At 41.9% G+C, this 16,750-nt stretch overlaps 1 protein-coding gene across 2 annotated transcripts in view; it reads right to left on the reverse strand.

Annotated features, from left to right (window-relative positions):
• Positions 1-15,448, reverse strand: part of plekhg5b (pleckstrin homology domain containing, family G (with RhoGef domain) member 5b) — a gene marked incomplete at its 3' end in the record, with an annotated part of 61,480 nt that extends 46,032 nt beyond the window's left edge. For both annotated transcript variants that reach the window (XM_079169957.1, XM_079169958.1), the window contains exons 1-2: positions 15,333-15,448; positions 157-233 (exon numbers count right to left, since the gene is read on the reverse strand). In XM_079169957.1, the coding sequence (XP_079026083.1) occupies positions 157-233; positions 15,333-15,414 (159 nt within the window). In that variant the 5' untranslated portion in view covers positions 15,415-15,448. The remainder of the gene's footprint in view (positions 1-156; positions 234-15,332) is intronic.
• Between the last annotated feature and the right edge of the window lie 1,302 nt (positions 15,449-16,750).

A 16,750-nucleotide genomic window follows, 5' to 3' on the forward strand; every position in this document is an offset into this window, starting at 1 on the left:
CATAGTTCCCCATTAAGTGAACTAAATATTTAAGATTTAAGACACTTTTATACTCCAGGACATGAAGACACTCTGAAGATCAGCCTGTTGACTGTTTACTGAAATCACAGTCCTTCTTTTAGTTGACCTGGCAGGTTTAAGGGTTTAATGTCTTACCTTAGAGGCCCTCCGGCGCTCAGGACACTCAGGGTGCTGGCACACCACCCAGTCCTCCTCCTGGACAGGCTTGTCATCTGAAACAGAACACATACTTCAATTAAACATCTCTCTTCATCACCAAAACACCCAAACCAGCCAGCTACACGTCCATTGACACACCTTTCTTGGTATAGCTGTAAAAACATAATCTAGACACGAAGACTGAAGTCAATGCCTGTGTTTATATACGGACGGAGCAGGAGAGTGACTATGAGACACACTCTCATGTAGTAATAGAGACCAAGAAGCCATAAATGAAAAAAGAGAAGTCTGGTTCAAGAGATTTCCTGAAGGAAAGGTAAACAAAGGGAAGATGGCGGGGTGTGTTGTCGGGAGGAGATCAGAGAGAAATGAATAACAACCAATGAGACAGGAAGAAAATGAAGCGAATGAGAGGAAGCCCCATTCTGGGTTTTTTGTACGAAAGTGCACTCGTCGTGGGGTAAGCTCGCCGTACTCCACCATAACAAATCACCATTGTCAAATAAACCTCTAAATTCTACTTGACTAGTTTGCCAACGCTGGATTGAAGGTATGATGAAAGGCAGTGTTTACTTCTACGTCTTCTCCATGTACACACACGATAAAGATATCATAACAGAGCACCGATATTTATCCGTCTGCCTAATGAGAAAAACAGAGGACACACACGTGTAGGGAGGAGAAAGTAAGAGCGAGGAAGGGGAGCAGAAAGAGCTGGAGGGGGGGGTTGGGACGGACGGTAAAGGTGCTTAAAAAGTCACCATGACAGCAAAACCTTCCCAGCAAGCTCAGATAACTTGTTCATTGTAATGTCACCTCTCCCTATTTGGCCCGAGCCACCGATGATAATATATCATTACTAAATCATCACTAAGAGAGGAATTAAGTCGCTTGGTGGCCGAGCTTTGAGGCCAACTTCAAACAACAATTTGTCAACATGAAAGAAATGGTAAAACAGCTAAGGGCCCTCTGCGGGACTGAGCTGGCGTACGGAAACAAGTCACCTTGAGTCACCCACTTGGCTACAGCTACACTCGCAGGTCAAGGGTGCTTGTGGGGAAGAGGGAAAAACACTGTAATTGGTGCATAGCACAGAGCCCATGGGTTCCCCCACTGGGATGGGAAGGGTCAACCTGCCGGCAGTGAATTTGCTCGATGGGAGTAAAAAGAAGACTGAAGTTCCCTAAAAGCCAAAAATGTCATCCTGCTGGTGGCGCCGAGAAAGGAAAAGTCCGGAGGATTTATCACCTGGTAACCATGAAAGTACAAAGTGTTGTGCTTATCCATTAAGTTGATTTTGAGATATTTAACAGAAGAAATGAAAGCAGTGACTTGTTGGTGGCGCTAGAACAACAGTCAGGTAGGATTCATCCTCTGTGGACCATGAATGTAGGGCTGGGCATATCTTGATCAGGATATATATATATATTTTATATTGAATGTTTCCTGGTAATTCAATAAATAAATATGAATATTGAACATGAATATAACCACCAGGTTCCGTATACCAGACAAATACTAGACAAATCAAGAGTGTTTTCTCATTTACTCAAGAATTGTAGTGCAAAATAATACAGAAAACTGAGAAATTACAGTTAGTACGCGTTTGGTAATATCAATTTAGACAACATAATTGTGAAACACCATATCTTGATGTATGATTCCTTCACGATATGATTCCATTGAAAAACAATAAATTATCTAATTGCCCAGGCCTACATGAATGTCTGTACCACATTTGTTTCTTTTTTTTTTTTTTACCAAAATGTTTTTTAAAACTTCCACTAGCTTCTGGGAAAAGAGAGAAGAAAGTCCCTCCAGTGTCTCTGCTGTGCTGGGAGCGGGACGAGACGGGCTGACTGTGGCCAGCGGGCCTCAAGCTAACGGCCCCCTCAGGGTTTACAAGCCTCCAGCTTTTATGGAGTGTTTCCCAAAGAGGCAGAACTGCCTTTACCACAGCGAGACTTCACAGACGACTTACATCCATCAGGTGGTCAGAAGCAAATAATTGCTAATGTTGCTCTGTATCTGCGGGATCAGTAAATAAGCAGCTGTTTGCGAACGAGTTAGCGATATAAACTTCAATCTACAGCTTGTTTCCTCGGCCTCAAAGTGGCCACAAATTAGATTACATTTGATATTTAGCTAATTGTTTTTTTTGGATTAATAGTTAAATCTGCTTGTTTTACCAACTTGGAAATGGATCAGATATCAGGACTCAACCCCGACTAAGGCTGGCACTCTCTATTCAAAAGTCAAACTATTGAAACGAGAAAAAATAAATGTTATAAAATGTCGAAATTCAAAATGCACTGTATAAGCACAACAGGCCGTCCCTTGTGTTCCAGTAAGGGGTGTTTGTTAAATCCATTGTCACCGAGATGTGTGGAAGCCTTTTGGATTTGACACTAGATGGCGAAATTGTGGAATTGTAAAATTCATCTTTTCATCTTTCTCCAAGTAACAAAAACATGACTACAAATCTGACGAGTCATCCTTTAGCTTGTCATGCAATAGAAGCAGCGGAGGCAACACAAATGCACATGGGTTACGTTAAATGTTGCTTCTCCTTCATTCGAACTTTAAAAAAAAAAACACTCAATACGCCGCTGTCCTGAACTCAAGCTTCTCCTGAGCCCCTCTAACTCTTAGCCCTCTCTTTACTACCTGACCGTCACGTTGTATTGTGAAAATCACTTCATCATCTGCTGAAGCTCCCGTCTTCTCTCCTACTTGCTCATTTCTGGCTGACTCTCCCGCTTTCTCTCTCTCTCTGATGAACTGGAATTCCTAAACTCAGCACTGCTGATTAAGCCAAACGCAAACACAAGCACACTCACACACACACAGACACAGACACACACACACAGACGCCCACAACTATACACGAATACACGTGACAGCAGACAATGAGCTTGCACACTAAAGAGACAGTGGAGCATCCCATCAACGCAGCTCTCTGCTGGCTTGCTCGCCACAGATAGACACTGCCTGGGGGCAAAGACCCATTAGGCACCCATAAATAAGCCAGAGAGCTTGAACAATGTCAAGTTCAAAATGACGCATACTCGAACACACAAGATGTACTAAGTATTCCAACTTGTCAGTCACCACTTCCTCAGTTTGGAACCATAATTCCAAGTATGAATGTGGGTTTCAAAGTGGAAATTATTCATGATTCTTGCATTTTCTTTTCATGAAGTTCCCTCTTTACGGTCAAATCTTCTTCGCTGTTTTTCTGGAATATGCAGCTTTAACCTCAGATTTCTTTGTATTACTACACTACTGAGTTACCTTTGATATCATGTAGTATAGCGATCAAATACTTATTCAAGACCCTTATCCAGAGATCTGATTCATATGAATTTGCAGGAAACAATAAAAAGTCAGTCGGGGGAAAAGATTCTTTCAACCCCCCTATTGAGCATAATTAGCTAACTACAACAGATAAAACCTGCCAGAAACAGTTGTTGACAGAACTGACTGTCGTCGACAAAAAATGAGAGGCCTCCTGTTATCGTCCTGAAGTCAAGGAAGCATTGTTTCAAATATTACTTTGGATTTTTGGTGGTAAATCTGTCGCAATATCATTGGAAGCTGCACATATCCATTATACTATATTAAAAAAAGCTTCACAGGAGCAGTGGTTTACACCTGTACATTTTAATATAGGCTAAAGATCTGCACACTTTTAGTCTGAGATGCAATCCAATATCAAACTCCCAAAACGTTCATCCAGGTCTATCATCGCTGCATCATGCCCGTCATTCTCTAGAACGCCATATTTAGGCGGGGAGAGGCCGAGTCGAGCACACGTTTTTATGAGGAATGTTAAGAATGCTTCACTCTGCCTTCCATTTGGTGAGATCTCATCATGGCACAATTTCACATCATGTTTTAGTCCCCGCCCCCCCCCAAATGCAACGCTACATGCACCTCTTCGCTAGGAGATCATTATGAAAAGGCCTCCGACGAGATAAACACAGATGGCAGGCAGGCAGGACGGCGTACGGACTGTTAGACCTGGCAGATCAACAGCCATATAAGCACATGCCGAGGTGGCAGACAGACAAATTCAATACATGAATATGGAACGAGTAGAGAAGAAGGTCAGGAAGCTCTGCAGGGACGATAGGCAGGTTGGGATGGAGAGTCTGATTAACAGATGGACAGATGTATAGGCCTGAGCAAGAAGGGAGGGAACAAAAACCTCTGTGTAACAAGAGTTTACAGATATGAAGATATAGATATAATTAGTATTATTGTTATACAGTAGTAATTTAGGGGAGTTTTATAGTGCCATGTCTAGCTCTAATAAAGATTTACAGCAGTTTTGGTGGCATTTAATTAAATTAATCAATTAGAAACCATTAATAATAATTATCGATACCACTCATATTTTTACAGGGAGTGTGACAGTTAGCTTAGCTTAGCATAAAGACTGAAATCAGGGGGAAGCAGCTAGCGTGGCTCTATCCAAGGCTATTAGAAACTGCCTTAAGCACGTCTACAGTATAGCTCACTAAATAACACGCTATGGCTCGTTGTGTAATTGGCACACAAGCAAAAGAGTACAAATAAATTGCAGTTTTCAGGGGGGTTATGTGCCAGACTATTGGTTGGACCTCGAGCAGTGACTTCTGGTCTTACTTACAAAATGAAAAAAAGACAAAAGGTGGCGTTTATTTATGCCTAGCTTTTGGGAAAGGTTCCTGTTACACAGAAACTTATCTAATCACACTTGGTGTATAATGGCACCTAAAAAGGCTCTGTTCAGTGAATACCAACCCCAACCTTTACTACTGAAACCATGGAGTGTTCCTCTACAGGTGAATGAGTCTGGGCCCAGCGAGCAGACGGTAAAACACAAGCAGGTTGCAGCTGTTTCTGATGCCGAGGGTTCGGCGGCAGCGGGGTCAGGACACAGCCCTCCTGCTTAATGTTGTTTTACCCCCATAGTGGTTAAATCAAACACATGTGCATCACACACACTCTCCTACCCCCTCCCTTCATCTTTCTCCCTCCTCCACCACATCTGAGCAAACCCACGGTCCCCACGTATAAAACTGAGAACCACAGAACAACATGTGTAAACTGTTCCAGAGGGGGATGGAGGAGCAGTCAACAATTTTTCGATTCATAAGATGGAGGAAAACAAATAATATCTAATTCACTCTGCTGACTCACTTTGGAATTATTTAATGAAAGAAATACAGCTTTCTGAAGTCTTTACATGCATATCTGGTTTCTGCATGACCGTTACATTAAGGTGGAACTCAATACCCTGTCACCATATTTAAGAGGGGTCATGAGGGGATTACTGCATATCTTGAATTTTTAAGGGCATTATTGCCGGAGAGTACAGTAATTGGTCAAGCTGATTATTCTATAATAGGATGGCCTTTTGGTTCAGACTGTTCTCTTTATGGGCCTTATTGGTGCTAAATTCCAAGTAAAATAAAAGTTCTGCAGTTACTGGAACCCGTAGCTAAGTACGTTATTCCACGTTATTCCTAGCCCGAAGATACCTTGTGTGTATTATGTGCACTGCGAGTGTCTTCATTTCCTTAGAGATTTTTGGGGCAATAAATTATGTTGGAACACTTCCTGTCACACCATCATTGGGATAATGTGATCTCACATTGCCTCCTACAGCTGAGGGAAAATAGGGCGACCTGAATAAATGGCTCTGACAATAAACAGCAGCATATTTAGCTGCTTTACTTTAAGCTACAGGCCACTTTCGCAGATCGTCATCCGATCCCCTTGTAGTGGCTGAAGTATGATCACATCACATAATCCCAATTGAGGTGTGACAGGCTTTGTTCTCATTGAATATATTTACCCAAAAGCTAAGAAAAAGGAAGACAACTGTCGCATATCGCTAACATTTGCAAACGCTGGTGAGCCCACAATTCACAAAAGGCATCATTGTTTTGTCCGACCGACAGTCCAAAACAAAATATTCTGTAAACTATCATATGTAACAAATATTTGAGACTCTCTAAATAAGGCAAGAGAAGTGAATTTTGGGCCTGATTCCGAAAAAACGGATTCTGTTGTGTTTTGAAGAAACGAAAAGTATCTTTAAGCCGAGAAGCTCCAGGGCTGAGTGCTCCAACAGAGTTGGGAAATGTTTTCAGAAGAAGCTTTGGGCTTAATTACAGACATGGTGAAAAGGTAAGGATCAAAGCCTCACTGTTCCTTCTGTGGCATTCCTCTTTTCGGTCTATGCCAAACAAGTCTGCCTCAGCAGGCACCGTCCTTAAGCTGACCAGAAAGTAGCCGGATTTCCAGGAGGCTGCTGGCTGGCAGAGAGAAGAGGATGAAGAACATTCCTCCGGCCCTGTGTTATCACTTCCCCTTCACTAATGGCATAAATCGGGCAGCACAGCGGAAAGCAAGTGCCCCTGTGCCACGTCAAAAAAAAGCACTGAGAGGAGACAGGGAAGCATTTCAGCTCGGCTGTGCACTTCTTCGGTGGTAAATATTTCATCTGTGGAGCTGGTCTCATCCGTTCTTTCCCTCTCGTCTCTCGCATGTGAGGCTGTCTTCATGCCAGGTCACTGAGTGCTTTTCACGGAAGAACAGAGCAATGGAAAAAAAAAAAGGAAACCTTTCCATGATGGTGCTTAAATCCTTAGCTCAAAAGTGCAAGTGAACCAGATCATCTGTTTGCGGAAAGGTTACATACGACAATGTGAAGTAATGTCTGATCCAAGTCACACATGTCATCGTGGAGCAGCCAGGTCAGAACGACACACAAGGTTTCTACGTTTAAGGAATGTTGCCGTCTCCCATCCATGAAAACAGTCATGCTAGCAGCTCTGTGCGACTGTGTATAAGCTTATTGGTGCTTTTTAGTTAAATGCTAACAACATCAGCATGCTAAGAGGCTCACAAAAATGCTCAGGATCACCACAGTTCTTACAATTTATCCTGAGATCAACATTAATTTTTTTAACACAAATGTCACGGCAATCCATTGAAGAGTAATGACATTTACTTCACTAAAAGCCAAACATTTCAACCACATGGCGGTGCTATAGGGAAAGTCAGGTGATCACCTTAGTTGGTAGGCTTCATCCTCTGAGGACCATGAATGTCTGATAAAAATGTCATGGCAATCCACTCAATAGTTGCGGAGAGATTTGAGTTTGGACCAAAAGTGGTATTTCAGGCAGAAAACGATTCATCTCAATGTCTACGAATAATGAAAACTTTAAATGTATAGTATGTTCTGCTCTGAGGGGGAAAAAAAACTTTGTTGGGTTCCAGAAGAATCGAAAATAAAAAGGATAGACAAACGCAAACCATGCCACTGCCCATCCTCCTGTTTCATTGTGAGAAAACAAACACAAACACAAATCCACCACTAGGTCAGGTGATCCTCACAGTAGCCCAGCTTACCACACAGATCATGGATGACATCCAGGGATGAGGACCAGGAGTAGCGCTCTATTCCCGCTTGAGTGAGAGCGGGTGGCAGTGCCTCCAGCTCGTACGCTCCACGCTTCTTCCAGTACAGGAACATTTTGAGTTCTTCAGCCAGCTATTTGGTAGTAAAGATCTACTCTAAATGTTCAAATCATTACCCTACAGCTTAACTCATCCCACAGCGTGTAACCCGCCCTTGACCTCACCAAAAATGATAATGATCTGAACTTCTGCAGACAATCAAAACACCCTTCTCATCAACCATCTTTATGATTTAAAACTTGCCAGACGTACTTAACTTTAAACTCTGCCAACGGCCAATATGTTCATGTTCATCCCCACCTGCACGATTACCTCATCCAGCTCTAAGCCACAAAACACTTTGCTTTGAACCTTCTGTCCAAGTCTGATTCTGCTTCAAGGCTGGTCCAAATAAGCCCATCTCCAGGGGCCCATATTATTGATTCCAAACCTGGAATAAGCTTAGAAGCTGCCATCCAAGTTTCAACAGGCAAGTTTCAAGTAGGTAACGGTCGTCTCTCTACATTAATGTCAGATGCCTTCTCCTGTTGACACTGTAGATGTTGTACTCATCCACTGAAAGCCACCCAGCAAGTGCTGCCAAGCACCAAATGCTGCTCTTTTCTAATCCATTTAAGAGAGCTAGACTAAATTACAGACGACCAACTGCTAAAAGGTATTGCAAACTTATCTCCACCAGCAAGGAAAATTTCCCCTGCCGTTGCCTTCCCTGAGCCTCGACTTCATCCATGGCAGAGTTTTTCAAACTGTGCAAAACGTTTGAGTGTGAGGCAAGCTGCTCATGTTAAAGCCCTGTGTAGGATCTCCTGGCGATCGGGGGCTTTCTGCCCACTCCATCACACAAGTGTTGTATTCATGCAGAGGTGAGTTGCATGCTGGGATGGGCAATCCGGGCCAATGGCTTTTGGACTGGGTGACACAAAGATCTCTTTTAAAACCTCCTCCTACGTCCAGAGTGGACTTTCTTTATGTTTTGCGCAGACTGTAAAAGGCTGACATTTTTCTGCATTAATTAGTGCCCGCGCCCTTTATGTCTCCTGACAGATTTATTCCTTTTCATGAATGCACCAGCTCTGTGGTGACTGAGCTCAGATATTTCTGTGGAGGTACAATGCACACATTGGCCTCTTGGGGATGAGAAAGATCAAATGAATAAATGGAGTCCCATCATAACATTCTTATCTTAGACAAGGCGCTTCCACTCCTAATATCTTTGAAAAAGGGTTAAAACAACGTGCGGTTAAATATTTCAAATGGAGGAATAATATCCCCAGCGTTGCTTAAAATACGATGCACTGCTATCATGCGTCTAAAATGGGAGAAGAAGTACTGTGAGAATGTGCTGCACCGGCCGGGGAAGGGAGGGACGTTGTCACACACAACAACCCACATGTCCAATTTTGGGATAAGAAATTAGAGGGTAGGATGGGAGCCGGTTCGCTGCTCAGCTCTGGGCTTTGCAGACATATGGTAATAATCTGAAGCAGCTTTGAGCACACGGCTTCCCTTTTAATGAAGAGAGCAGCCGTGCAGCATGAGAACTGGGCTGCAAATACAAGAGGCCATTTCCACCTACTGCAGACACAAAGAGGGAAGCAAAAGCGGTACTAGACAGCCTCGCTTTCATCATCCTCCATCCGACGGCCAGAAAGTACCTGACACCAGAAAATCACAACCAGGATGTAAGCGGGTGTACTTTTTCCACCAAACAATATATATTTATTCCAGAGTTCTGAATACCTGTTTTCTCCCCTCTTAAAGGGGCGCCTTCATAAAGTGGGGGCCTTGTGAGAGACAGATTAATGTAAATAACGGTCAAAATCAAAAACAGCAGAGGTTGAGATTTTCTGACTTCCACTCCCTGGTGTGGGTCATGCTCCAAAAACACTGGATCCTACATTTCCCACAATGCAACTCAATCTTTTAAATAGAACCTCCCTTCCTCCTAAATAAACACACACTGACACGGCCAGTCTGAAATGCAGTCCTCCTGAGATGACATCATCTGGCTAACTTTTGAACGCTCCTCCAGAGCTTAAGACACTTCGAAGTAGTGCTCATCATGAAGACTAAACGGAAATGTAAAATTGGTGGCGTAACCCTTTAAATGACTATGTGTTGCAAATCATTTGCATGGGACATTTTTGTCCACCAAAAACAAAAGAAAACTGAAGATTTAGCATCATGCACCGCTGCTTCTGGCTTAGATAACTTAGATCAGATAACAGTGTTAACTTTTTCCGAAAGTGGCATCCAGCAGCTTAGGGCAAAAATCATGTCGATACCAGACTCAAGGCATGCGTCTCTCAACAGTGCAATCCTGAACACAAGCCTTAACCTCTTTTCTACTGGCATTGGACAAGGGTTCATAAAGGAAGATAGATAGTCACTGCAGCTGTGTCTTCTAGCGCCATAAAGACGATGGGAGGAGCAGCATGTTGTCAGTGTAATTATGTTACAGAAAGGCTCCGGGACATTAAAAGGAAAGGTTTATCATTTTGGGAAATACACAGATTCGTGTCTATTATGACGAGAGGTTGATGAGAAGGTTAATCCCACTCTCATTTCTATCCGTTATATATATATATATATATATATGAAGCTACAACCAGGAGACGGTTGGCTTGGATTAGCAGAAAGACAGGAAGTGAGGGAAATGTCTAGCATGGCTAGACAGCAGTATCAAACTTGTCATCTAACTCTTGGCCAGAAGTGAATGAACATATTTCCCCTAGAATGTCATTAATATAGCATAGGTTTGACAGGAAAATTAACAGGGAAAAAAAGGTTCTATGTAACAGATGTTTTCCTTCACTGAGCATCACTATAACAAAAGCTAAAGTCGGTTCAACTACCTCTTATTTGTTTTAGTGTCAGACACAAAAAGCACGCAGAGTGCTGAGACTGAATGAACTGGCTTCTCAGTAGAATCACACACTCACTAAAGTATTAATGGCGTGTTGAGAAATGAGTGTGTGAGCTGGTGCAGTACGGCAAGACTGTAAATGAGCCTGTTAGAGAGTGTGTGTGTGTGTGTGTGTGTGTGTGTGGGGAGAGTGTTGATAGAGGGAGTGCAGTTGAAGGCTTGTGCGTGCCCATATGGAGGAGGTTTGGGTTTATATTTAGTAAGTTGGCCCATCAAACGAGCCGAGGTTAACCCTTCACCGGCAAAACCAAGACTATGAAGTTTAATACGTCTCTGTGTGAAAGAGAAAATGCTGGAGATTCATTTCAGTTCCATCAAAGAGACACTCTAAAAACGTCTTCTAGCCAGACTGCATCCGACATGGAGATACAGACAAAGAGTAATAAGTACAGCCTGTGCCTGATGATTTATTCATCTCCATAACTACCAAGCCTAAGAGTCTACAGCCATGCTAGCAGCTCTGTGAGGTTGCTTTGATCTAAATGCTAATGTCAGCAGGCTAACATGCGCACAATGGAAAACGTTTTGAGTTTTGCACCGTTTGGTCGAACAGAACAAGACATTTGAAGATGTCAAAATTAAATTACCGCTAGTCGACTAGGTGTAACGTTAAATACCATTTTATATTCTTTAGTAGGTTTAATGTTTTTGACCAACCATCTTTCTGTCTGTTAGCATGCTAACGTCAACACTAAACACAAAGTTAAGCTAAAGTTAGGATGATTTGCAGGTAATTGGTTATAAATGAAAGTATTGGTCAAGTTAAACATTTTGACCAGATGATGGAGGTAGATGAAAATGAAGAGATTCCTAAAATGATTACAGTTTATCTGTAAATATGTGAACCAAATTTCATGAAAATCCTCCGCAAATTGTCGAGATACTTCCGTCGGGACAAAAGTGGTGGACTGAACAGCAAGATAAATCCAAGATGGTATTTGGTACCTGAATAACAATATAATACAATCTAAAAGAAACAGGTGGATTTTTATCATATTATCAACAGATTATATTCTAATATTGTATTTTAGAGGGTGTGCAGGACCATCCAAGCCAAGTGAATTGCTATGAGGCATCATGTAATTTAACTGTCCAGCCTTAAATCCGCAGAGACAAACAACCCCTCTTCAACTTGTTGATATGAATAATCCCATAATTTGAACAATCTGGTTAAAATTGCAGTGGGGGCTGCTGTTGAGAAGCCAATAACAGGAATCAAAAACACTTATTCCCTAAAAGTACAGTTATTGTCATGTTGCACGCATAAACAGCCATTTAGCCAGGGTGGAGGTTTATGCGTGTGGAAGGACACATTGAGAGATAAACATTTGCTGCTGTGTTTCTTAAGTTAAAGAAGGTGTGTGACCCTCACATGGCCCCTCTAATTATCTGCTGCAGCGTATGAAGCGGAGCAGCTCACTGTTGGTCTATTTACAACATGAAGGGTGACGTATTAGTTAGACTTTAGTCCAAATGTAAAGATAAACACTGACGGATGACCAAATATACAAGCATGTCCACAGTTAAAGTGATTCTGTACGCAAATTAAATGCAAAGCAGAGCCCAACGGTTTGTTCTCTGTCTGATGATGCAAAAAAGCAGAGATGGACGAGGACAGAGAATAGGCCAATACCCCTCAGGGCAAAAACAAAAAAATACATATACTGAGAATAACAGTGAGTGTAATAAGAGCCGATGAGTTAAGAGTAGTAGAACAGTCCCGGCTTCTGTTTACCATCAGCCATTTCAAGTGTTCTGGGAGTCCTTTGTGAGAGAGAAAGGGATTGTGGGAGAAGATACGTGCGAGAAGGGGAGGGAGAACTGGCCTCCAGCAGTGAGCATGGTCACGACAATGACTTCACCTGGGACTAAAAACTACAAAACAGATGCTGCAGTGACGTGTAGAAGGCCACAACACCTGTTACATCCGCGCATTGTGATAGTCACCTGTGCTCAGTGAGCCGCATTAAAAGGAATAGAAATTGCTGCTGAACAGTTGCCGAGTTTCAGCCTTATTTTACAGTCCAGTATAGTAATATTCACAGAGCTTAGATTAGGGACGGCATCATGTTTACGTTTTAGTGAGAGCAATTTAAAATCTACTATATCAGAAAATACATTAAGGACTAAAAGATAGTGGACCAGGAAGTAACATGGAAGTAGAACAGCAGCGTTCAAATCCCAATGTTTCAATATTCTTCTTTTTCCAATTCTGAAATGCACTTACATGGTGTGTCTGGTGGTTTTACATTAAATAAGAAGGGATTTTGTTGTGTCACATGACCTTTTGTACTCCCTGCACATACAGGAAGTACAGTACAGAAATGAAGAGATGCAAGGATGGAAATTATTTGTCAGACACAAGTAAGAGGATCAGAGATTCATTGCATCAGTGCTTGATTTGTTTTCCTATTACAGATAACAAATTCAACCAGTGAAAAAAACGAGCTGCATTGCAATGTAGACATGTGATTATTGTGGTGCAACCTGCAGGCTGTAAGCAGTTTTTAAAGACGAAGAGTACAAAATGACCACTAGAGACATGAAAAAGTAATTTCAAAGCCTGCCGTGCTACCGACATCATATTCAGTGTATGAGTTGTTATGCATAAATATTACAATAAGCTGCAACATTGCACATGAAGCTGGGATGAGTATCCCTGTCCAGTTGGAGAGAAAAGAGAGAAAAACAAAAAGCTGAGCAAAAGCTGTGACCCGGAGCGCCCATCAGGAAAAGGCAGAAAGGCAAACGAGGAGAAGAGAAAGGAAATCACTGACGGGAAAAAAAAAAAAAGTGGAACAATGGAGAGACAGTCCGAAAAAATGAAGTTTTAACAGCACAAGCCACGATCCAGGCGAAAGTCACCAACACACATGCACACAGACAACGTGGCATATGCACACAAATTGCAGCAGTCTAGTCAGGTTCAAATGTTTTAGCAGGAAGACTAAACAATCCAAATGCTCCCTCAGAGCTCTGCTTTTTTTAAATTAAAACCTCCACAATTCTGCTTAAGAAAAGCATCTAACAAAAAGTTCCATTTAGTAGCTGTTCTGGAGCTTTCGATCATATCGCATGACCTTCATCAGCAGATGGGAGTTTGTCCAGTTGTCATGGAATTGGAAATGTTGACATGTCCATTTTTCACTTCCTGGTCTGATTAAGATCATGTGTTGTAATAAAAACGCCAGAGCAGCTACTAAATGAGCCTTGTGGTGAGACTGATTTCTTATCTTTAATCCTAATATGGACCAGAAGTCTTTACTTAAAGTGCAAAGGAAAAAAATAGAAATTTGAACATTGACAATTCCATGCAAACTCCATCTGCCGATGAAGATAATGTGATATGACTGAAAGCTCCAGATCAGATACTAAATGAAATTGTTTTGTCAAGTGAAGTAAATGTAGTACTGGACAAGCTGATCGTCTGAGAAGATTTTAGTATTTTTGAATGTCTTTCAGCATTATTTCTCAGTTTGTTGCTTGTTTTAAATCAGGTGCACTTCTTGGCAAACTGAAGATCATGTGATCTGATTGAAAGCTCCAGAACAGCTAGTGAATGGACCTGGTGGTGGGATTGATAACTTGGCATTAACCTGCAACAATAGATGACACTAATGACAGGCCAACACAAACATATCCGGCCATCAAATGACAAAAAGTGTCGGGCTATGAACTAAACTAACAAAACCACATTTATGAAATCCTCGAACATCTGTAGCCCGTCTACAGAAGTGCCCTTTTCTACGCTGACCGACATTTTTCCATCCTAATAGTTCATCTAAAGAGTATGAGCTGAGGTTTCTAGTCTGTGTTTTTGTTTTTCGGTGGTGGACAGAGACCAGACAAGACATCTGGTCCCAGATTAGACTAGTGTGTTTAAGACAGGCTTATGACTCCGGTGGCCTGGAACATTGAAGGGTTCCAGACTCAACCAATTACGGGCCGCTAACTCCATGCTGACTTCTTACTGTATGAACCCATGAACTGCCAGCGATGCATACATCATGTAAAGCTAAAACGAGAAATATCAACCTGCATCAATTTGGATCATTCTTTAACCATCTGGGTCCTTTTGTCAGGGCAAAAATTTTAAAAAAATAACTGCTTCCAACTTTTCAATGTATTTTATTAGTCTCTATTAATGCATACTCACTCTTTTTTTGGACAAAACAAACCGTTTAAACATGCCGACTTGGGGAAATAATTGTTAGTTGCAGGCCTAGGAAAGCCTTAATATTAAAAATGACACTTTTATGTGAATTAGGAGCTGGTAAAAAAAGAGAGAGACAGAGAGAGGAAAGCCCAGATGGCAGGCCTGGGGGGAAACACAATAAATAGAGTTGGTTGTGAGATTTACAAGAGCTCATATCTATCATCTGAGTGTATGCTGAGCTGTACCAAGACCCTTCATCATGAGGGGAACTTCAGATCACAGTGTACTGTCCTCCACTGATTAAAATGCCCCTGCCTCCAGCTGGGATAATTGCTCAGGTCACTTGCCAAATCCAGCTAGTAACTTTGATGACTGGAGGAGGGGGGGGGCATTAAACAAAGATCTGGTTCCTGAGGATCAAAGTCATTCCCCTTCCTATCGGACTTCTTTAAGAGCAAAAAAAAAAGTGCCTTACACAATGCGTTTCGAACAGAACAAAGCATTCAGGTGACTACTTTCAAGATGCAGGACTCCCCCCCCAACAGCCACGACATGAATATAGAATGATCGATATGCATGCATTCTACTTACTGAGTCGTAATCTGAGCCCAAGCCAGCTCCTCGGTGGAGATTTGTGCAGAACTGAATTCATGGTCCACTTGTTTGGCACCATCTATGCATGCAGTCCTTGAAAAATAAAATGAAAAAAATCCCCCCTTGCAGCTCCGTCTGGCCGTCTGTGTGTGTGTGTGGCGGTGCTCGATGCTAATCAATGTTTAATTAGCCGTCTTCTCTCTAAGGCATTCTCACTTTCTTCCCATTTCTCCTCAGCCCGGTGAGATCTGTGGTCGGTGGCGAGCACAAAGCTGTGCAACTCACATCGCGGGGGCAATGCACGGAAAAGAGTGGTGAGAAAAAAAGAAAAAAAAAGCATCCAGGAAAAGTTAACACGGGTCGAACAACCGCCGAGGTGCAGCTACAGCGTTTGGAGTCCGTGTGCTAAGCTTTGTATAACCTGTTGCTAGCTGCACACATGCGTAAAAGAAAGCTCCTCGACGTCTGTTGGTGAAGCTCGGTCGGTGCAGGAATGGAGATTACGAGAAGAAGAAGAAGAATAAGAGGGGACAAAACCTTCTTCGTGAAGCTTTAAAGAAGCAAATCTGTGGATTGAGTTAATTGTATCAACTTTACACAGCGTGCCGTTGAAGTTGGACACATTTTGGGGGGGCTGCTTCGTCTCGCCGGCCTCTCTGATCGACCATCGGCTCTCCATTCATTCAGACAACCTGAATCCACAAAAGACTCGACGCCGTGTGTCGAGACTGAGGCGCAATGTGGCCGCTAGAGGCGCCAGAGAGACAACAACAACAACAACACGTCCAGTGAACAGCACACAATCCAGAGTCCATTCAGTTTCTGAGGGATTGTATCCAAGAAAATCAACCAAGTTATATCTGAAAATAGTCAAGAGGAGACAACATATTGGCCTAAATGAAAATACTTTTACTTAAGAACAATGTTGAGGTACTTGTAGGCTACTTTACTTGAACATTTCCATTTTCTATTACTTCTACTCATGCTTTCACTCCACTACAATTGTTATTCCAATAAATAATGCAAAATATAATGTACAAATACATTATGTGTTATATTATAGATTAAGATCAAGAATTTTTTTTATTCCTGCTAGAAATTCTCAAATTACACAGCAGATAAAGTAAAATGACATCATGACAACATGTAAGTGATATAACGTAACATATGCATAAATAATAATAATATCATGATGGTTTGGAGGCTTAGAATAGAAACATAATAATACTTGGACAAGCATAAGATTAGATTGATGCTTAGTGTGGAATTTTCAAACAGTATGCTTTACTATTACAAGAGAAAATTATTTCAAGATGAGGAATAATCAATGTCTTTGACAAATTAGATAACACAATTGGAGTTGCTTGAGCGTAAACTTTCCCAAATAAAGAGAATGATGAGTGGCTATCATTCTA

The sequence above is a fragment of the Pholis gunnellus genome (assembly GCF_910591455.1).
Source record: "Pholis gunnellus genome assembly, chromosome: 2".
Lineage (NCBI taxonomy): Eukaryota > Metazoa > Chordata > Actinopteri > Perciformes > Pholidae > Pholis > Pholis gunnellus.